The sequence below is a fragment of the Geotrypetes seraphini genome, chromosome 1 (assembly GCF_902459505.1).
Source record: "Geotrypetes seraphini chromosome 1, aGeoSer1.1, whole genome shotgun sequence".
In the NCBI taxonomy this organism is placed as follows: domain Eukaryota; kingdom Metazoa; phylum Chordata; class Amphibia; order Gymnophiona; family Dermophiidae; genus Geotrypetes; species Geotrypetes seraphini.
In genome coordinates, this window is record NC_047084.1 from 254,825,549 (window position 1) to 254,848,092 (window position 22,544).

Sequence of the window (22,544 nt, forward strand, 5' to 3'; positions counted from 1 at the left end):
AATTGAAATAATTGATCTACCAGTCTTAGAGAATCTGGAAGTCAATTCCAAATTCTCACCAATTTAAAAGTAAAAGATTTACTAAGCTTCCCATTGCATTTAATACCTTTCAGAGAAGGAAATGCTAATTTGTGAATTGTAATTCTTGAATAGCAGGATCGATGTTATTCTATATTGCACTAATATTTTATTTTGTTTAAATTTGTAACAGATGTTTATTATAAGAACATAAGAATTGCTGCTGCTGTGTCAGACCAGTGGTCCATCCTGCCCAGCAGTTCGCTCACGTGGCAGCCCCCAGGTCAAAGACCAGTGCTCTAAATGAGTCCAGCCTCACCTGTGTATGTCCCAGTTTAGCAGGAACTTGTCCAGCTTAGTCTTGAAACCCTAGAGGGTGTTTTCCCCTACAACAGACTCTGGAAGAGCGTTCCAGCTCTCCACCACTCTCTGGGTGAAGAAGAACTTCCTTATATACGGAATCTATCCCCTGTCAACTTTAGAGAGTGCCCTCTCGTTCTCCCTACCTTGGAGAGGGCGAACAATCTGACTTTATCTGCTAAGTCTATTTCCTTCAGTATTTTGAATGTTTCGATCATGCCCATCTCAGTCTCCTCTTTTCAAAGGAGAAGAGGCCCAGTTTCTCCAATCTCTCACTGCATGGCAACTCCTCCAGCCCCTTAACCATTTTAGTTGATAAAACCAAATTCTTCCTGGCAAGTCAAAACGACAAAATCAAAGACACCTCAATCTCCCTGAATGGCCAAGTCTTTCCCATAACAAACTCCTTAAAAATCTTTGGAGTGACTCTCGAACGCAACCTTACCTTCGAAGCTCACACAGACCTCCTGGTCAAAAAAGGCTTCGCCACCTTATGGAAGCTAAGATCCATCAGAAAATACTTCGACGCTCCCTCATTCTGCCTACTTGTACAATCCTCCATCTTAAGTCTAATCGACTACTGCATCAACTACCTGGGATCTTTAAAAAAAAAAAAAAACACACAAAGATTGCAAATTATCCAAAACACGGCAATCTGACTGATCTTCGGACTAAAAAAATGGGAACACTTAACTCCCTACTACCACAAACTTCACTGGCTACCCCTGGAAGCAAGAGTACAATTCAAGTTCGCCTGTCTCTGCTACAAATCCATCCTTGGCTCGGCCCCCCTTTACTTGATATCCCATTTTATCCTAGACCACCCATCCAAACTCACACGTAAAACCCACCTGTTCAGCTATCCTACCCTAAAGGCCTGCTGTTACAAAAGATATCTAAATAGAACTCTTGCCTTCCAAGCAGGTCAGCACAATAACTGGCTGGCCCACATCATCTCATGCACTTCATCCTACTTAAATTTCAGGAAACTTCTAAAAACTAATCTTTTCACCCGAATCACACCCTAAGACCCCTAAGCCCTACCCTGGCCCCTTCTAACTCACCATGTCCTTTACGCAGATTGTCTTGACCTTCTTCCCTGTACCATTTATTGCCATGATTGTACCTATCTTGGCTGATTGTACCATCCTTCGCCGATTGTACCACTGTTCGCTGATTGTACCATTTTTTTCTCTGCTTGTACCATTTTTTCTCTGCCACCTATTTTCTCCGATTGTACCATTGTACCATTTTCGCTGATTGTCCAGCCCTTCTTCATTATAAACCGACTCGAACTACTATGGCTTTGGCGGTATATAAGAAATAAAATTATTATTATTCTCTGGATCCTTTCGAGTAGTACCGTGTCCTTCTTCATGTATGGCTGGACGCAGTACTCCAGGTGAGGGCGCACCATGGCCTGGTACAGCGGCATGATAACCTTCTCCGATCTGTTCGCGATCCCCTTCTTTATCATTCCTAGCATTCTGTTCGCCCTTTTTTCCGCCGAAGCACATTGTGCAGACGGCTTCATCGACTTGTCGATCAAAACTCCTAAGTCTCTTTCCTGGGAGGTCTCTCCAAGTACCGCCCCAGACATCCTGTATTTGTGCATGAGATTTTTGTTACCGACATGCATGCATTATGGGGAAAAAAAGATCTCAAGCGTCCGCAGCTGCCTGCCCTTAGAACTTGTCTTGGCAGGTCAACTGTATGCAGGCTCTCACTGGTCCAAAAGTCCCATTTTTTATATTCTACTGTTTTATATGCTTTTTTCTCTATTTTTTTTTTTCCTATTTTTTAAATCTAAATGCCTTTGTGTTCATATATTGAAGTATATCCTCTATAGGAGCCTTTAACCAAATAAACTTATACTTAGCTTGAGATTTTTAATGCCAGGCTTGATAGGTGCTCGACAGAGCATCCCCGTTTCACTCTTATTTTCGCAAGAGCTTCTTCAGGAAGTGGGCTGTCCTATATTGCCAAACTGTAGAGCTTCATACAGCGTTCGCTAGCAGTGAACAAAGTCACAAAACAAATTTATAACACAAATATACAAAACAAATTTTCCGCCGTCCACTGTGACTTTGTTTACTGCTAGCGAACGCTGTATGAAGCTCTCTACAGTTTGGCAATATAGGACAGCCCACTTCCTGAAGAAGCGAAAATAAGAAGAGCGAAACAGCTTTAAAAATCTCAAGTTAAGTATAAGTTTATTTGGTTAAGGGCTCCTATAGAGGATATTCTTCAATATATGAACACAAAGGCATTTAGATTTAAAAAAAATTGATAAAATAGAGAAAAAAGCATATAAAACAGTAAAATATTAAAAAAGGGGGTTTGGCCAGTGATAGCCCACATACAGTTAACCTGCCAAGACAAGTTCTAAGGGCAGGCAACTGCGGACGCTTGAGATCTTTTTTCCCCCCATAATAAACATCTGTTAGCGCACTAAAATAAAATTTAATTAAACAAAATAAAATAAAATATTATTGCAATACAGAATAACATCGACCGGCTCAATCCAGCAAAAGTCTACACATTATGGATTAGCCACTGTCAGACAGGGTTCCATGTAGGCTGGATGGACCTTTGGTCTGCCCCACTATAACACTTTCTATGTTCTTATGGATAAAAAATGAACAAGAAGGCAGAAAATTAATGTCCTTTTTGACATACAAACATGAGGACATTCTGCCATGGCATTTAAAGTACCAATCATGCAAATTTTCTAGAATTCAAAAGATGATCTTCAGCAGACCACTTAAGATTCATGATGCATCTCTCAATATTCTATTTTTAGTGCATAACCAACATAAGAGCTTCATTGTTCATTTAGATAGAAAACATTTACTCAAAGCCCCTTACAAAGTTAGCTGAAAGCTAGAGTAATGAAGGCAGACGTGCAAGGGCTGACCCAGGACTCAGTGATAATGTTGTGCACTACCATGCATCAAAAGCTTATTATGACCTAGTTTTGAGTCTTGTCTCAACCTTCCATCTTTGTATGGACTGGAGCTGGGGATGGGATAGAGGCAGGGTTCACAGCCCCTGGTTGATCAAGAACTCATAGTCCTTGTGCAATGGTGACACCTAGTGGTTGGATTTAGGCTACACATTGCAGGGTTTGAATAGGAACTCTGGTGCAATGCCTTGGGAAGGGATATAATATAGGGAAAAAAAAAATCTCTCAGGCATCACCAAATGAAAACTTAAAATACCACATTCCTGCTATGGTTTCAAATGAGCTAACTAAGGTATGTTTCCTTTGCCTATGTGCAGAGTAAAACACAAAAAGACAAAAGGAAGATAAGACATACAACTATATTTTCACAGAGTAGGAAGAAATTGCCAGATCAAAAGAAAAAGTTGAAAGGAATAGGGAGAATCATTTTGCAAGTTAAACAAAGAATCCAATATCAAAATTATATGGTACAAAAGTGAGCTCTGATTTTTTTTAAATATGTTTATTGTTTTAACTGCAAAAAAAAAAATACAAGAACAGTTAACTTGTCGAAATTCAAGACTCGTCTCTTTCACAACATATCACACAGAGAATGTTAATGAGGACATTGCTCATTGTCATTATAAAGTAATAACAAGAAAAGCAAAGTGCTATTATCATAAATAAGCAATGCCCCTTAATAGCTTCTATCAAAAGAATCAAAATCTGCATAACAGTCAAACCTATATTCATTCCTCATACTTACCATAATCTCTTCAGTCTCCCATACACATCACTCAGCTACACCTGAAACATACTCCCTAGTTTCTGTTACTAAGCTAATACCATCTTTTAGTTCAGATGTCTTTATACTAGAGTAATTATGCTATGGGGTAGCCTCCCACACAGCAGTATTTGTTCTATGTGAAATTTAAAATGGGGTTCTAGTAACACTTTCTGGAGCAGCTCCTAGCTCAAACTGAAGAGCTGCTTATAGAGTAACCAATCCCTTTTCTGTGTTTAAATCTTTATTGATTTTCAAACTTTGATAATGCAATACAATTGGTAAATCATAAATACTGCATGGAACGCACTAATAACTATACAATTATTATATTAAACAATCATTTACTCCCATCCTCTTCTTAATTATTAATACAATAATACATATGAAGTGATTACAATATTTTAACTCCTCAAAGTACATTTCCCTCCCCTCACCCACCCACCCTCCCTGGATGTGTAAAGAAATCTAATGAAAAAGAAAGAAACATGACCCTTACTGTAATACAACAAAAGTAGTCAATGGACTCCATACATCAGTAAAGGACTTACTATTTCCCAAACGTTCCACCATCATTCTTTCATACTTATACGTGGTACACACATTTACCCACCAAAAAGTATAATTAATCCTACTGCTGATGGGTGTGAAGTACAAATGTTACTAACTCATGCATTCTTGTCATCCAGCCTAGACGTGGGGGTGAATTCTGATTCTTTAGGGGTCTTTTGAAGAACCAGGAAGAGGTAAAATGGATGATGATGAATTTTGATCCATTAAGCTGCATTTCAGGGAAGACCAGCAAGAAGAGTCTGAGAGCAGAGGAAGTAAGGAGGAGAGCAGGAATCATTCCCCTAGCATACCAAGGCTTGATTCTGCTTATTAACTGCAGTAGATACAATAGGAAAGGCTAAAGCGGCCAAGTCTCTTCAGCTTGGAGAAAAGACGGCTAAGGGGTGATATGATAGAGTTCTATAAAATACTGAGTGGAGTGTAAAGGGTAGATATGAATCACTTATTTACTCTTTCCAAAAAATACTAGGACTAGGGAGTATGTGATGAATCTACTAAGAAGTAGATTTAAAACAAACCAAAGAAAATATTTCTTCACACAACGTGTAATTAGACTATGGAATTTGTTGCTGGAGAATGTGGTGAAATCAGTTAGCTTAGCAGGGTTTATAAAAAGTTTGGCTAATTTTCTAAAAGAAAAGTCCATAGGCCATTATTGAGACAGCTTGTGAAAATCCACTGCTTATTCCTAGGATTAGCCGCATAAAATTTATTTACTACTTCAGATTTAGCTAGGTACTTGGGAACTGGGTTGGCCACTGTTGGAAAGAGGATACTGGACTTGATGGATCTTTGGTCTGTCCCAATATGACAATTCTTATGATCTTATGTTCTCATCATTTTTATGTTATCATACAGTGAGAATAAGAGACTCATGGATCGGTCTGTGAAAGTCCCCACAAATCTATTATGAACTTTTCTCTTGAAAGAACAGTGTTTTCTTAGCTTTCTGACACTGTAATGTCCATATTAGGTACTATGTCTAGTTGTCCATGAGGCTACCATTAAGACATGGTAGTTTAACACTAACTTGTGATATTTTAGTACAAGTCACATCTTGTTTGCAATGAGACCTAGTTACTAATAACTGGTAACAGTAAAATAACAGTAAAATAACATTACTTAATGACAGCCATGGGTAAATGATTTTTAGAAGTTAATAATAATAATTTATTTTCTTATATACCGCCCTACCAATAGATCTGGGCGGTTTACAACAAGAAAAAACTGAAACATTTCAGTGAAGAAATACAATTCAATAAAATACTTATACCTATTTAAAATACACCACTAATATATTGTTAAAAGTTAACATACAAATTTGTCGAATAAATAAGGGCTCCTTTTACAAAGGTGGGCTAGTGTTTTTAGTGCGCGCTATAGCGCGTGCTACCCGAAAAACTACCGCCTGCTCAAGAGGAGGCGGTAGCGGCTAGTGCGCGCTATTCTGCATGTTAAGACCCTAATGCACCTTTGTAAAAGGAGCCCTAAGTTTTCAACCATTTCCTAAATTTGAAGCAAGATCGAGATTGAACAATCAAAGGACATATCCAGGAGTTCATCTGCCCTGCTTGAAATGCTAATGTTCTATCCAGAGAGTTTTTAGAACAACACGCCTTTGGAGGGGAAGATGGACATACTGGAGTTTCTTAAATAATTTCAGATGAGAAACCAAATAAAAAGGTAATAAACCGAAAAGTGCCTTAAAACAGATGCACCCAAATTTTAAAAATCACTCTGGCCTCGAATGGAAGCCAACGCAATTTGATGTAAAAAGAACTTACATGGTCATATTTCTTCAGTCCAAAAATCAAACGAACAGCAGCATTTTGAACCAATCGCAGTCTTAATAATGTTCTTTTTGTTAACCCCAGATAAATGATGTTACAATAGTTTAGGGTGGACAATATAGTAGACTGAACCAATAGCCTAACAGACTCTGTATCAAAATATTTCCCAATAATACTCAATTTCCATAGAATCACATAGCATTTTTTTTTGATCAATTGATCAGTATGCTTCCTAAAAGTTAAATGATCTAAAGTTATTCCCAGAATTTTCAGGTTAAATTGCCCTCATTATTTATTTATACATTCAAACACACACAAAATGGTTACTGCGGATGGGCAGACTAGATGGGCCATTTGGCCTTTATCTGCCATCATGTTTCTATGTCTTATGGCCTATCTACCCTTCCTCCAAAAAATTAATTGAGGGGGAAGGTAAGGATGAAATATTTGCCTAGAATATCCAGTATCATTACCACAGCTCTGGCTAAAGAGGTATGTTTTCTTTGCATAAAACACAAACACAAAAAGACAAAAGAATAATGAGAAATATACCGGTAAATATATGTAAAACTGGTGTATTTTAACCCATTACAGAAAAATAATGCCACATAGCTGTACCTTTTCACAGAGTGATAGGACAGTTCCAGCCTGGATCACTGCTACCTGTTCTTCATTTCTCAAATTCTAAAATACAAAATAGAAGAATTACAGATGACAGGAATATAGGACAGCTCAAGCATGACTGGTTCATATTGTCTTACAAGATGACAGGTTTGCCTCCCCCAGAGTATCAATCATTCCAAAAGTTAATTTTATAACCCCACATATCAGTGATTCTCAACTCAATCCTTGGGAAACACTCAGCCAGTAGGGTTTTTCAGAGAATTTATAGGTTTATTGATAAAATTCTGTTTTAATTTCATTAAAAAAGCAAACATTAATAATTAGCTTGTTTAAATAGTCTAACACTCTGTTCCCTTTAAATTTATGAGCCTTAGAGCAGTAAACGTAGGTATTAGATACTTATCAGGGTTATATCAATTTGACTTAGGAAAGGGTTAAATGGCCAATTCTTTTAATGGAGGAGGGTGAATAGAGGTATGCTACAGGGACCAGTACTTTTTAACAGAAGCATAAATGATAAGATCATAAGAATTGCCACTGCTGTGATCTTGAAATGGGAATGATGAATAAGTTGATCAAATTTGCAGAAGACACACAATTATTCTAAGTTGTTAAATTATATTAAGACTTAAAATTTGCAGAAGAACCTTATTAGATTGGAAGACAGGAAATCTAAACGACAGATTAAATTTAACCCCCTCCCTCTCCCTTTTTACAAAGCAAAATTAGGCTTTTTTAATCACCGGCTGCGGCGGTATTTACTCCAGTGCCCATAGGAATTCTGTGAACATAAGAGCTAATACTGCCACGACCAGCAATATAAATGCTTAACGCAGCTTCGTAAGAAAGGAGGGGGGGGGGGGGTTAAGGTGGAGTACCACAAACTGATGTACATTGGGAAGAATAACTTAAATTATAGCTACAAGCAGCTAGGTTCCACAATATGAGTCACCACCAAGAAAAATGATCTGTGCGTCATGGTGTACAATAATTTGAAATCTTCTGCTCAGTGTGTGGTGGTAGAAAAAATACAAAGAGAATGTTGGCAATTATTAGGAAAGGAATAGAAAAAACAAAGAATAATATAATGCCTCTGAATTGCTCCATGGTGTGACCTCACTTTGGGTATTGTGTGCAATTCTGGCCTCAGAATTATTAAAAGTACAAAGAAAATTAAGGAGATGGAAAGAGTTTCATATAAGGAAAAGGCTCTTCATCTTATAGAAGAGACAGCTGAGGGAGGTTATGATAAGGTTTGTATGAGTTGAGTGCAATGGGTAAATACAAATTGTTTACTCTTTCAAAAAATACTAAACTAGGGAACATACCATTAAGAGCCGCTTTTACTGCTGAGAAGAGATATGATTGAAGTCTACAAAATCCTGAATGGAGTAGAACGGGTACAAGTGGATCGATTTTTTATCTCCGTCAAAAATTACAAAGACTAGGGGACACTCGATGGAAGAAATTTTTTTCACTCAGAGAATAGTTAAGCTCTGGGATGCTTTGCCAGAGGTTGTGGTAAGAGTGGATAGTGTAACTGGTTTTAAGAAAGATTTGGACAATTTCCTAGAGGAAAAGTCCATAGTCTGTTATTGAGAAAGACATGGGGGAAGCCACTGCTTGCCCTGGATCGGTAGTATGGAATGTTGCTACTCTTTAGGTTTTGGCCAGGTACTATGGACCTGGATTGGCCACCGTAAGAACAGGCTACCGGGTTTGATGGACCATTGGTCTGACCCAGTAAGGCTATTCTTATGTTCTTATGTACAAAGCTGCAGTAGTAATTCTCCTGTGACAAATGCACCAAAGTCCATTGGAACTGAATGAGCTTCTGTGCATTCACTGCGGAGGAATCGCTCACTGCTTTGTAAAAGGGGCCCTAAGTTACATAATACAATTTTTAAAAACAATAGAACATATTTTTCCCATTCAAAGCATAGTCAGGCTCTGGAACTTGTTGCCAGAGGATGAGGTAAAAACAGTTAACATTACTGGGTTTAAAAAAGGTTTGGACGCTTGCTATTATGGTCTACTTGGGGGAAGCCATTGGTTATTCCTAGGAGTAAGTTGTATAAAATCATGGTCCTCTTTGGGATTCCACCATTTACTTGTGACATGGATTGGCCACTACTGGAAACAGGATACTGGGCTAGATGGTCTGACTCAGTATGACAATATTTATATTCTTATATTCTCCGTTGTATGCAAATCTACTTCATACCTATTTATTGTAGATATGCTGAAAACCAGACTGGTTGCCTGAGTCTCAAGTCCTGGATTGAAAACCCTTATTTAATATACTAGGAGGGCTGCTGTGTCTGCTCTTATTATTCCATGAAGTAGAACTAACATTTTGATTTTCAAGTCATGCATGGCCCGTGCTTTAAGGGCCAGTTGTACATTCCCCTCCCTGCCTTTTCCTCACCCTATTGAGTTTTTTTGTTCAAGCTTTTATAAGACATTATTTTTAATTTTGTCTAATAAAACAGAGACTATACATGCACAAGGCTGTCCTTCCCATGATAGTTACCCCGTTGTCGCCAAGGATATCTAGTTTCTTCATGAGCTCAGAAATATCCACATCCTGGAAAAGATGATGTCATGATCAGCACACAGACCTAATGAACAGAGGCTTTCTTTTCATGGTCTTTCTGCATGTTTTATTTGAAAAACAAGGCATTCCAGAACTGAAATCCTAATATCCAAATTGGACTGAATGCCGACTCTACCAAGTTACCTTGCTTGGCAAGATTTTTTTCTCATCTAAATCTCTGAAACATTGATTTTACTTATAATGATTATAATTTGCAAACTGTTCCCATTATGGATGTGTATTTGGTTCTTCAACATGCCTTAAAATATTGGGGGGTAAATTCTATATTTGGCGCCTTAAAAAAGTGCTTTTGTATAAACCATGCTTAAAGTTAGGTGTGGTTTATAGAATAGTGCGTTATGTCCAGGAATTGCACCTAACTTTAAGCGTGGCTATTTGGACCAATGAAAACATGGCGCTGATGCGCTTATTCCATAACTATGGGCCTCTTTTATGAAGCCACACCAGCAAGTGCCACACAGCAAAATCTCCAAAGCCCTTTAAATCCCTATGGGCTTTGGGGCATTTACCATAGCGGCACACGCTTTTGGGCGTGATATAAGAGGCCCTATGTGTGTAACTTAAAGAAATGCCCTCAATCTACCTATGACCTATCCATTTCTGTATCCCCTTTTTTGACATGTCCCTGAATATACAAGCTAACTTGTAACTGATTCTAATTAGAACTAATTGCTTCTTAAAATGACAATTATCACTAATTAGCTTGTTATTCATTTAAATGGCATGTTCAAATCAGATATGCACCCAAATTTGCACAAGCAATTTTCAGCGCTTGTTATAGAATTAGGGGGGGGGAGGGGCGTGAAAATCAGTTTACTGCATTTTGTACTATAAATTAACAAGCATTTTAATTAAAACCACACAATAAAAGGTCAGAACTAGCAACAAGCTGAAAAGTTTAGCCCTGTGCAGTATTTTGATCTAGTTTCCATACAGATAGAAACCCTATTCACAGCTAGAGCTTTCCAGGTCTGACTTGAAGCTTTAGGCTTTCAAGACCCAACTCCTGATTGCCAGGAGAATTTCCAGCACTGTTTGAGGACCCACTTGCTACCTCCAAGAAAAATGTGCCCATGCTAGAGAATGACACGGGGACAATAACTCAATTTCCCTGTCCCATTCCTGCAAGTTTTGTCGTTTTCCTTGTCCCATTTCTGTAAGCTCTGTCTTAACCACACAAGCCTCAAACACTTATGATTTTAAAGTATACAGATGAGGACAGAGCTGGCAGGGATAGGAAAAGAACTCTCTGGACGGAATGGGAAAATGAGTTCCTGCGGGGAAGGGGAAACATTTGTCCCCGTGTCATTCTCTAGCCCATGCCACTGTTTCATACCTCTGGATATAACTGCTTGAATGGAAAGGAGCTAGTGGGCCTACGGACAGAGCAGTACTTAGAGAGAGCTCTACCGAAACGTTCTCGGCCCAACCAACTAACTTCCTAAATTCTGAGCGTTATTTTGTCAGTGTAGCTGAAATGAATATTATCTTATTTCCTTAAGTGCCAATTTACAGTTACAAAATTCTCTGTTTTGATATTGTTTTAGACCATTGATTGAACCATATCCACGTCATTCTCTTCTTGGTTGGGTTGAGAACTTTTCGGCACCCCTTCACATACTCTTCCATTCTATGGCTCTATCTCATGATCCTTACCTTTATTAGATGTATTGTTAACAATTGCAATTAATCAGATAACAAGTTTTACATTTTTCCTGTTAATTGTAATTTTCACTTTTGGTGGAATTCAGTTTGTATGATATACCATTATGAGAAACGGCATATAAACGAAGATGCTTCAAGAAATTCATAAAAGTTTGGAAATTGTTGGATCAATATAATTGGTAGAAATTGTTAATGTACTCATCTCTTTATGTTATTGTTTAATGGTTTTGTTTGATTTTATTTGTAACTAGATTTTTAATAATAAAACTTTTTTTTCCATCTAGAAAAGTGCCCTGGAAGGTTAGAGGCAAAAAGGAAATGTTTAACTTGGTTTGGCGATCAGGGCTGGAAGTGTATTTACAAAAGTGCACTGGGAAGGGCAGGATGATTAGGAAGGGAACACAAAAGGATAGGGTAACTTTGAGGAGATATTTGGAAGGGGCACAGGTAGAATACTGCTCCATTTATGAAACTCAAAGTAAGCAAAGCATAAATGTTCTATACTATATAGACTTGCACCTACTGAGTCTCTTTGCAATTTCACAGCTTAGCAACTTAGCAGTAATTATGTTCAAATGTTTAGCAAGGCAAACTACGTATTTAGCAAATCATAAAATTACTATGGATTCATGTATTCTTTCCCTCAGCACATAGCCCAATGTCTTATTGGAGCCTAATGCATATGAATTTACCTAAGAAAGCTATCATCTCAATGCAACTGTAGACCAGTATTTAATTTGTCTTTCCTTTCTAAATGTCTGGAAAAGGTAGTGTCTGCCCAACTTTTGAGGCATGTTGAAGGGCGCACTAGTTAAAGCTACAGCCTCAGAACTCTGAGGTTATGGATTCAAACCCACACTACTCCTTGTGACCCTGGGCAAGTCACTTAATCCCCCCCCCCCCCCATTGCTCCAGGTACATTAGATACGACTGTAAGCCCACTGGTACAGACAGGGAAAAATGCTTGAGCACCTGAATAAATTCATATAAACCAGTGTGAGCTCCACTGGGAGAACGGCATAGAAAATTGAATAAATAAATTAAATAAATAAAGTCTCAGACATACTTCACTCTCAACAGTCTGGCTTCTGTCTAGCTTGAAGTACTGAAACTCTCCTCAAAGGCTTACTGAATGAACTCTATGTCACATTTGACCAGGAAAGTAAAGTACTTCTGGTTTCATTTCATTGATCACTTTCCATTGCTGGCACATCTCAAAGATCTAGGATTTACTGGTACTGCCTTCCAATAGGAGTAGCTTAATGGTTAGTATAGTGGCCTGAGAACTAGGGGAACTAGGTTCAAACATCCACAAAAATCCCTCCCTTATAGTCAATTTTCAAATTCTTAATTAGAAACAGTGATGAAGTTTTCTCATATCAGACTTATCTCCACTGATCACACATTTAAAGTTCTTTATAGAGGAGAGGCTTCAGATCCCCGTGCGTTGCCAGTGATTAACTATACAACAGCACTAGATAGGGAACTAACCTCATCGGCACTCTCCCCCTCCTGCCTAATTTTAAGATGATGTATATCAAAAAACTCTCAAAAAAACTAATAATGAACTTAGCTTCAATTAGGCAGGGAGTTCTTATGAAGCAAATTGAAGCTAAGTTCATTATTAGTTTTTTTGAGAATTTTTTGATATACATCATCTTAAAATTAGGCAGGAGGGGGAGAGTGCCGATGAGGTTAGTTCCCTATCTAGTGCTGTTGTATAGTTAATCACTGGCAACGCACGGGGATCTGAAGCCTCTCCTCTATAAAGAACTTTAAATGTGTGATCAGTGGAGATAAGTCTGATATGAGAAAACTTCATCACTGTTTCTAATTAAGAATTTGAAAATTGACTATAAGGGAGGCATTTTTGTGGATTTATGATTGATCTCTCTTTATTCTATATACATTGTTTTTGAACTAGGTTCAAACCCCACTGCAGCTCCCTGTGACTCTGGGCAAGTCCCTTAACCCTCCATTGCCCAAGGTATAAAATATGTAAACAACTTTGACTGTAAGCACAGAAAGGCGATATATTAAATTCTATCCCTTTTTCCTTTCTGATAGCCCCCTCTCTCTATCTCTTCAATCTCCACACCTGTAACTTTGCTGTGTGGTGTTCTGCAGGGCCCAGAATTTTCCCCTCTACTTTTCAACATTTTAATCCTCTTACCACTCTGATGCAGGGCCAATGGGTTCCAGCATATTAGTAATCCTGATTTATTAGGCGCCGCTAGGTACAATTCTATGAATGGCATCTAACTTTGAATGACATGCAGTAGGTGTTTTCCTAGGCACCCTCCAATTTAGGCACCATTTATAGAATCAAGCCCATACTGCTTAGGTTAGGGTCACTGACATTTATGCCTGCTCAGGATCAGTGGCAAATATTAGCATGTAAAGTATGCATGTATTAAAAAAACCCAAAATAAAACATAGATCATGATTCTTCCCACTGTTAAACTCCTCCCCAGTCACTTACCCTAAAGTCAGGTATAAGTACATGGCTATTACTGTACTACACATATTTTTATGCATGAGGTAAATTTAGAATACGCCTTTTTGACACATATACTGTATATGTGCCAAAATTCTTCACAGAATCATCTCCTAAGTATATTTCTAAAGTGCTGCAAGAAAAAAGTATAGTACTAGTAATATCATTAGCGGCTTCTGGTTCAGCTTTGATTTATAATGTCCTGCTGTCTCTTTGCATTCCATCATGGCTCATGGCAGTTTTTACAGTCAGTTAATGGTCATAGACATGGCATCAGAGTATCACACATCTACCTTTACTCCCTCCTGTTGACAGAAAAGCTGAAGTGCACTTCCATTGTTTTCTGGGAAGGTGGCTATGTGGAGATTAAACGCTGGAGACCGCCGTTCTCTCTCCTGAGGAAAGATTTTTTAGGAGTGGGGATGGTTCAAAATGTTAACTTGATTAAAGAAAAAAAGAGAGAATTTTCTAGGCTGGCATACGACATTTTTTTAAAAAAATTATTCTTTAGACTGGTTTATACACAAACGCATAGAAAGACAGATTAATAATCAAGAAAGTGCACATCTCTATAGGCATTTCAACTGGGGAGGGGAGGGGAGAGGTGGTACAATATCATACTTTCTATAACATTTCTATAGGATTGTTTCTTGTGATGTAAAATGCAATATTGTAGCAGCACCCCCCACTGGGAGGACTCCCATTCAGCTCAACGCTACTTAGCAAGATATTGCTACTAGTGTTGTACAATGGTGCATCCCCTCCCCCACAACTCTTTCTCCATGCCATTCTTTCTACCTTTGGCTGAAGAGACGATGCAGAGCAGGCTGTTAAAATGCACGGGGCCATCACAATATGCTCCTTTGCCAAGTTCTGCTCCCTCCTGTCTGCCTTAGGGTGAAGCAGGGCCTGTGAAAGAAACATGTACCGAGGGCCACATGCATCTCAGCTTCAATTACTGCCCCAGCATTAGTAAGTTCCCGTCCCTGGGGAAAGGGGCAGTGTGCGAGGGGTGTTCTTGTGGGTGGGTGGCCGCTGTTGGTCACTAGCATTCTGTCTCCCTGCCACCCCAGCAGCTCCCAGCTCCTTATGCCTGCCTAGCTGCATATAAGTTATGCGCACGTATGTAGAGACAGACGTATGCCCCTCAACAAGTTCTATCATCTAATAGCTACACAAGAAAATGGTACGCACAAGAGATATAAATAGCACTAAAACATGATAAAGATGAGGCAGAAAGTCATATTCTCATTGAAAAAGGAGCACAATGGGAGAGAGTTAGTATATTCAAAATAATGCATTAAAAAGTCATCATCCCCCCACATTTATTTAACAAAGCTGTGGTAGCGGCTGCTATGCAGCAAATGCTCCAACACCTGTGGGCTTCGGAGCAATTACCGCAGCAGCAGCAGCCACTACCAGAGCTTTGTAAAAGGAGCCCTTAATTTGTTAGTGAATACAGAGAAAATGACTCCGTGTTTTTCTAGAGACAATCTGCATATTTCTAATTTTTTCATAATATGATCCAGCACTTCTGTTTCCGTGCAACTGCCATACTCGACAATGCGATAAATGTTGCCGATACCCAACTTCAAGTTACTTTTTTTTTTTTAATTGTGTGCATGGTCTGTTCCACACATAGCAAATCAATGGTCTATATTTTATCAGGAAAACACACAGGGAGACACAAAACTAAATTGTACCAAAACAGCATAATTTACAGACAGCATTAAGATACTGTGATTATACTAACAAAACCTATTGGTTTTGATGATTTTGGTTCTGCATGTGACAGTCTAGCACATATAATAAGCAAAGACTTTTTCCCAACTTCAGTGACCTGTTCGATGTACTTTTTAACTTGTGCTGACTCTCCTCCAGATACCAGAAATTCATCACATGGAGTATTGTTTCAAGGCCTACTGTCTTTTTTCACTTTGTCTAATACTAAAATTCCTAAGTGGCAAAGTAAATCGCAACCAGATTATACTGTTTGTACATCCAGAGACTGTACATCTCCATTTCAGCAACCAACCACCCACATTTGTAAAAGTATGGCATCCTTGCCCAATTTTCTACACTCTGACTGCTGTCCTGCAAAGGAGCCTTAGAAAACACCCATTCACATTTTCCAGAGATTGTCCTGCTACTCTGGACACACAGTTTCACGCTATTTTCTTAAACAGGTCCCTCCCCACCCAGTCTCTAAGCTACACCCAGTAACCCATTCCCAAAAAAACTCTGCTATAATATAGAACAGTTTACTTAGTCTCTGCTTTATGGGCTTTGCCACGGACTACTTCTTGTAGTTGCCGTGCAATAACGTTAAAAAGCAACACGTTAAAAAGATGTTCTCTGAATGATGGTGATGGAAAAGAGGATGTTCACGGGGTTTGTGATGAGAAGGTGTGATTCTCACTCATGATGGAACATTTTCCACATTCATGGGGTGGGAGGAGGGTAGAGGGAAGGTGGGTTGGCTGAAATGTCTGATGTGGAATATGACATCTTGTGGCATACATGCAGACATCATGCACTTGCAAACATTTTATTTCCACAACATAACATACATAGGGCCATTTACTACAGCCATCAAGCAGTTATTGCATGAAATAGCTTGTGGTGTTAGCTCATGGCCACGGTAATAGTTACTGAACTGTAAATTCTATAAACGGCGCTGAAAAATTAGCACTGGAAAAATTGGAACAAAGTGCTATTCTCTATATATATAGCACACCAAGGGTTCCTTTTACTAAGCTACGCTAGCAGTTTTAGTGCGCGCTAGACACTAACACCAGCATTGAGCTGGCGTTAGTTCTAGCCACATAGTGCGGGTTTAGCGTGCGCTAAAATTCTGTGCACGCTAAAAACGCTATCGCAGCTTAGTAAAAGGAGCCCCAAGTTCAGCTCCATTTTTAGAGTCAATTCCCCTGCCCAATAAGGGTGCCGATATTTACACCGGCTGAAACCTGGGGCAAACCAGATGCTGATGCCCAACTCTTGGCATTTGAGTGTGGGAATGGTGCTATTCTACAAAACCATATGCAGTTTTTTGGAATGCCCTTGCCCTGTCCCTTTTGAGTTGTGAGCTACTGGATTTGAGCACCCAGGATCATAAAATATAGGCAGTCCCTGAAAGAACATCTGACTTACATCGGACTCGTGCCTATGAACCAAGGTCTGCTTCTCCCTTCCTGTCCCAAAGCGACATTCTTCCTCCCTTCCCGCCTCAAAGTGACCCTCTTCCTCCCTTCGATCCCAACGCGAACTTCTTCCTCTCTTCTATGTCCTAACGCACCCCTCATCGTCCTTCCCTCCCTCTGTGTTGTGTCCCAAATTTGTGCCTCCTTCCTGTGGGTGTTTACCTCCTCTGGCTGGTTCCCTCCTCCCAGCCGCACTCTGCAGCTAACCCGGAAGCCTTCCCTCTGACGTTGGGCATAGGGAGAGAAAAATATTAGATATACTGATGGGAGAGGCATGCGGTACAGATGCATGGAAAAGAGAGAGATGAGAGGGAGAAATGTTGGATGTGGTGGTGGAGAGAGACCAGTGAGACGTATGAAGAACAAAAGTAAGTGTAAACCTCCTATTTTTTCTTTCTATTTAAACTACACTTCTTTGTTTTGAGGACTGTTTCTTTGATGTTTAATGCTCTTTAATGTTTTTATAGGCTGTGTACTGTACAGGATCCGAGTTACATACAAATTCAACTTAAGAACGGTTTAAAAAATGGAACTCATTCTTAACCCAGGGACTGCCTGTAACATGCAAGATGCACACGCAAATTCCAATTACTGCCAATTAACTGCAAAAATTGATTGTTAACATCAATTTATTGCAAGTTAATGGCTAATTGGCTAATTAATTTGGTGCATATCTTTGATCCGCATGCAAAGTTCAGTGCACATTTTTCTACACCGTACATAGAATGGGGGTGGGAAATGGGTATAGCCTGGGATTGGTGACGAAGATGGTAAGGGGTTTAAACCAAAAGAAGTATGAGAAGAGACTGGAAGACCTAAATATATATACACTGGAGGAGAGGAGGGACAGGGAAGATATGAAACAGATGTTTAAATACTTGAAAGGTATTAATATATTGTAGAACCAAATCTTTTCCAGAGAAGAGAAAATGGTAAAACTAGAGGTTGCGTGGAGGAAGACTCAGGAGCTATGTTAGGAAATTCTTTTTCACAAAGAGGGTGGTGGATGTCTGGAATGCCCTGCCGAGGGAAGTGGTGGAGAGGAAAATGGTGATGGAATTTTAAAAAGCATGGAATAAACATAGAGGATCTCTAATTAGAAAAAGAAGAATGTAAATTAAAGAGCTAAGTCCGGTACTGGACAGACTTGCATGGTCTGTGTCCCATATATGATGATTTGGTGTAGGATTGGGCTGGGGAGGGCATCAATGGGAACTCCACTAACTTGGAAAATGAGGATGTTACTGGCCAGACTTTATGGTAGATATCCTGTAAACTGGCTGGATGAGCTTGGATGGCAACTTCAGCATTTGGAACCCAAGACAATACCAGGTGGACTTTAAAGTCTATGACCCAGAAATATCAAAGAAGAGACAACTAACTAATGGGTATAACTAATGGGCAGACTGGATGAACCGTTCAGGTCTTTATCTGCCGTCATTTACTACGTCACCTCACGGTGGTTACTGTATCAGATACACCTGATCACTTATCGTCACCTCAGCAGGTGGCATTAAGTGCATCTGCACAATTGTCAATATAGTTAATGTGTGGTAAAAGCTTTTCTGTATGTTAACTATATGGGAGGATGATGGGCACACGCACAAGAATTACTGCAGAGGCCTCACAATCACTGCACATTAAGTTTTGCAGGTATTGAGTGGTAACTGCAAATTTTTATCTTGCTTAAGTATAATGTGGTATGCTGGAAATGCTTACATCAGCAGCTTCATTTACCGATTCATTTGTATTGCTGCTCTCTGTTGCAAAGTACAACTGGTCATTTCCACAAACCAACATTATGAATGCATAGCAATGGATAATAATCACTCTAAAATGATGTCTTTGTAACGCGTTTCCCAGAGCAGAATTTCTTTTTTTTTTTCCAGACAAATATCATCCTCATCTAGTCAAAGAAAATATGGCATTCTTGCCACGTTGCAGAAACATAATGTGGCATGCGAGGTTCAAGCTCCTATGTGTGTATGACACACTGATGGATCTCCCAGGGTCCCTGCCTTCTCACATCCCTGTGCTCCGTGGACAAAAATCACCATGAATGTAATGTGCTGAAACGCTAACTACTTTCTCCAGATGAAGAGCTGCCCCTTCAAAAATCTTTAGAGGCAAGAGATATTTACCAATTCATGCACAAGATTTAGTAACTGTCTGACTTGCAGCCACATGCAAGGTTAAATACAACATGTATGTGTGTTAACCAAGTGTGCAGGAGGCATACCAGGTGACTGATTATACATGCAGGAAAGGAGGTGTTATGGAAATGATAAACTCAAAAAAAAAGACAAAAGAAAACTGCAAAACAAGTTATTTTATTAAGGTGCCAAACAAACTATATGCAACATACATTAGCAAACTTTTTACATCTCTGTGAAAAAATTAGTGAGCATTCTCTTTAGGACATATTAAGACAACAAAATATATTTTTTTCAGCCAAAGTGATAGTTTAAAAAAATTAGTTTTTTGCAGTGTATTTTATATATATTTCAGGTCTGGGTTCAAACATAATCTCTGCTCCATTGGAAAGTTTACAGATAGAATCTCTTACTTCCAGTTCTAGCACTCTGAATTCTAACAGCTCATTCTGGTCTTTCACATCCTGCATTTCATTCTTCAGTTGGCTCTCTTCCAACTCCAGTCTGTAAATCTGCATGACAACAAAATAATCAATTAAGAGTACCATATCCAGGCCTCTACTGTGGCCCAAGTTCATCTTTAGCCCCGCCCAAGTTGCCCCCTGCTGAATTAAATTCTCTGCAAAAGTTTTGCTACGAGTAGTGTCAGATTTGTCTAATACGTTCTAATATAGGAAACGGGATGAAATGTCAAAGTCAGTATTGTGATAAAGCAGTTTTATGAAGTTTGTAAGGCTAGGGAGCCTTACTAGTCCAATGATTAGTCCCACCTCCAGCTACACTAAAGGTATGGGGTTTAGGTATTTGGTTAAAGTATGAGGGGGAAGTTATCAACATGGATTACCATTAAGACGTATTATTTTACCGTTGATCCCAACTATTAGTAACTAAGGGGCCCTTTTACTAAAGGATGTTAAGCCCTAATGCGCACTTAAAAGTGTGAAAAACAGGCTACCGCAAAACATGTTAATGTGTTTTGCAGTATCTTGCCTGTTAGCATATACTAACTCAGAGATTAGGTTTTTAAAAATAGTTTTTGAGGGGGAGTGTCACAGGCAGAAAATGAGCACAAGTGTCAACCAGCTAACGCATTTGAGTTACTACACACTAACTGGCCCAGGTTGTAGTGCATTTTAGAAACAGAGTTCATTTATCTCACTGCATAAATGGGACCTGTGCTTAGGGTTATCATAAGGCTCCAGAAAAGGGAGGATGGATTGAGACAGCCAGGTTTTACTACCCTTGAAAGCAATGGAAATAAGGAGGACAGATTGAGAAAGTGTGGTTTTAGTTCCATTGCTTTCAATGGAAGTAAAACCCAGATGTCTCAATCCATCCTTTTTTTTCAGAAGCCATATGGTAACCCTACCTGTGCTCAAAGAGTATAATTAGTGTGAAATAGCCCATCTTAATGATATAAATAAATCCCTAAATATATAAAGAATCTGGTCTGTGTGTGGGACATGAACAAATACACCCTCCCTTTTTTTATGAAGCCGCCTTAGCGTTTTTTATTGCCAATTGTGGTTGTAAAAGCTCCAACGCTCATAGAATTCCTGTGAGTGTCGTAACTTTTACAGCCACAGCTGGTGATAAAAAACTCTAATACGGCCTCATAAAAAGGGGGGGGGGGCACTTATGTTCAGAGAAATCCAATTGGATGTGGAAATAGACTTAATTTTTCTATGAACTCTTTCCTTGATTTAAGAACATAAGAATAGCCTTACTGGGTCAGACCAACGGTCCATCAAGCCCAGTAGCCCGTTCTCACGGTGGCCAATCCAGGTCATTAGTACCCGGCCAAAACCCAAGGAGTAGCAACATTCCATGCTACCGATCCAGGGCAAGCAGTGGCTTCCCCTATGTCTTTCTCAATAACAGACTATAGACTTTTCCTCCAGGAAATTGTCCAATCCTTTCTTAAAAACCAGCTATGCTATCTACTCTTACCACAACCTCTGGCAATATGTTCCAGAGCTTAACTGTTCTCTATTCAGCTGCAGACCTCAGTCTGCTTCTTTTCTATGCAGGCAGAGCTGATACTGAAATTTGAAAGCTCCTAACAATGAAAACCCTGAAAGTCAAAAACTCCCCAAAAATAAGAAAAGGAGAGAGCAGAACAGAAACACTCTTTCCAGCTCGTGTGCATAAGGGAAATTCTGAAGGTGGCAATAGAGTTCCTAGTGAAGTAGGAGGATCACAGAAAAAATCCAGAGTGGATTCCTTCTGCATATGGCTCACAGCCATGGGGGCGATAACCTGCTTGACCAGAAAGACATACCTATTGCATTGGAAAAGCAATTTAGTGGAGGACAATGAGGTTGTTTTGCTGGATCACACTCTTCCAAGAAAATTTTATAAATATTCTCTTTGAAAAATAAATGCACTCTAAAAACCCGAGAAATGTTAATTATTGAAACATTCTGTTTGTTTTCCTCCATCCCCACACCAAGTTCATGCATTTACTCAGTAAAACTGAAGCAAACAGGAACCTTGACTGTGAATAATTATTATTATTGCCCAACTAAGGGCTCATTTTACAAAGCCGCGCTAGCGGCTTTAGTGCGTGTGACTTTTAATCACGCGCTAACCCCCGCACTGGCCGAAAAACTACCGCCTGCTCATGAGGAGGTGGGAGTGGCTAGCGCGGCCGGCGGTTTAGCGCGTGCTATTATGTGCGTCTTTGTAAAAGGAGCCCTAAGTCATGCACATCAATATGTCACAAGAAATTGGAATAGAAGACCAGTTCTAATTGCATCATGGCTATTGTACCCCACCTCTACATTTCACATTCACTCATTTATCATTAGGAAGCAGCAGTGAGTTACTTAGTAATGTTCTTTGACATGGGATGCTCATTTCCTGATACAAGAGTGAGCAAACTCTGCTCTCCACAGTCACACACCAGTTGGATTTCATGAGTGGAGGAGTAGCCTAATGGTTGTTGCAGTGAGCTGGGATCCTGGGGAACTGGGTTCAGTTCTCACTTCAGTTCCTTATGACCTTGGGCAAGTCATTTAACCCTCCATTGTCCCAGGTACAAAAAAAAGAGAACAATTTTAGCTTGTGAGTCCACTAGGGAAGAAAAAGTAGATGCATATGATATGTACAGTGCTATATACATCTAGCGCTTCGAAAGATAAGTAGTAGTAATAGGAATTTCACAATGCATATGCATGAAACAAAGAAAAATGAAGGCAGATAAAGACCACATGGCCTATCAAGTCTGCCTAACCATACCATCTACCATCCCATGCATATGCAAATTAATTTCATGCATATTCATTGTGGAAATCCTAAAAGCCCGAGTGGACTG

General features: G+C 39.3%; 1 protein-coding gene across 12 annotated transcripts in view; it reads right to left on the reverse strand.

Annotated features, from left to right (window-relative positions):
- JAKMIP1 (janus kinase and microtubule interacting protein 1) overlaps positions 1 to 22,544 on the reverse strand; it is a 341,711-nt gene that overhangs the window by 50,725 nt on the left and 268,442 nt on the right. For 10 of the 12 annotated variants that reach the window (XM_033949625.1, XM_033949576.1, XM_033949596.1 and 7 more), the window contains 4 exons: positions 19,642 to 19,740; positions 14,166 to 14,267; positions 9,627 to 9,680; positions 7,088 to 7,153 (listed from right to left, as the gene is read on the reverse strand). In XM_033949625.1, the coding sequence (XP_033805516.1) occupies positions 7,088 to 7,153; positions 9,627 to 9,680; positions 14,166 to 14,267; positions 19,642 to 19,740 (321 nt within the window). Of the gene's footprint in view, positions 1 to 7,087; positions 7,154 to 9,626; positions 9,681 to 14,165; positions 14,268 to 19,386; positions 19,741 to 22,544 lie in introns of those variants that run through there. The other 2 variants (XM_033949634.1, XM_033949643.1) reach the window with 2 other exon arrangements.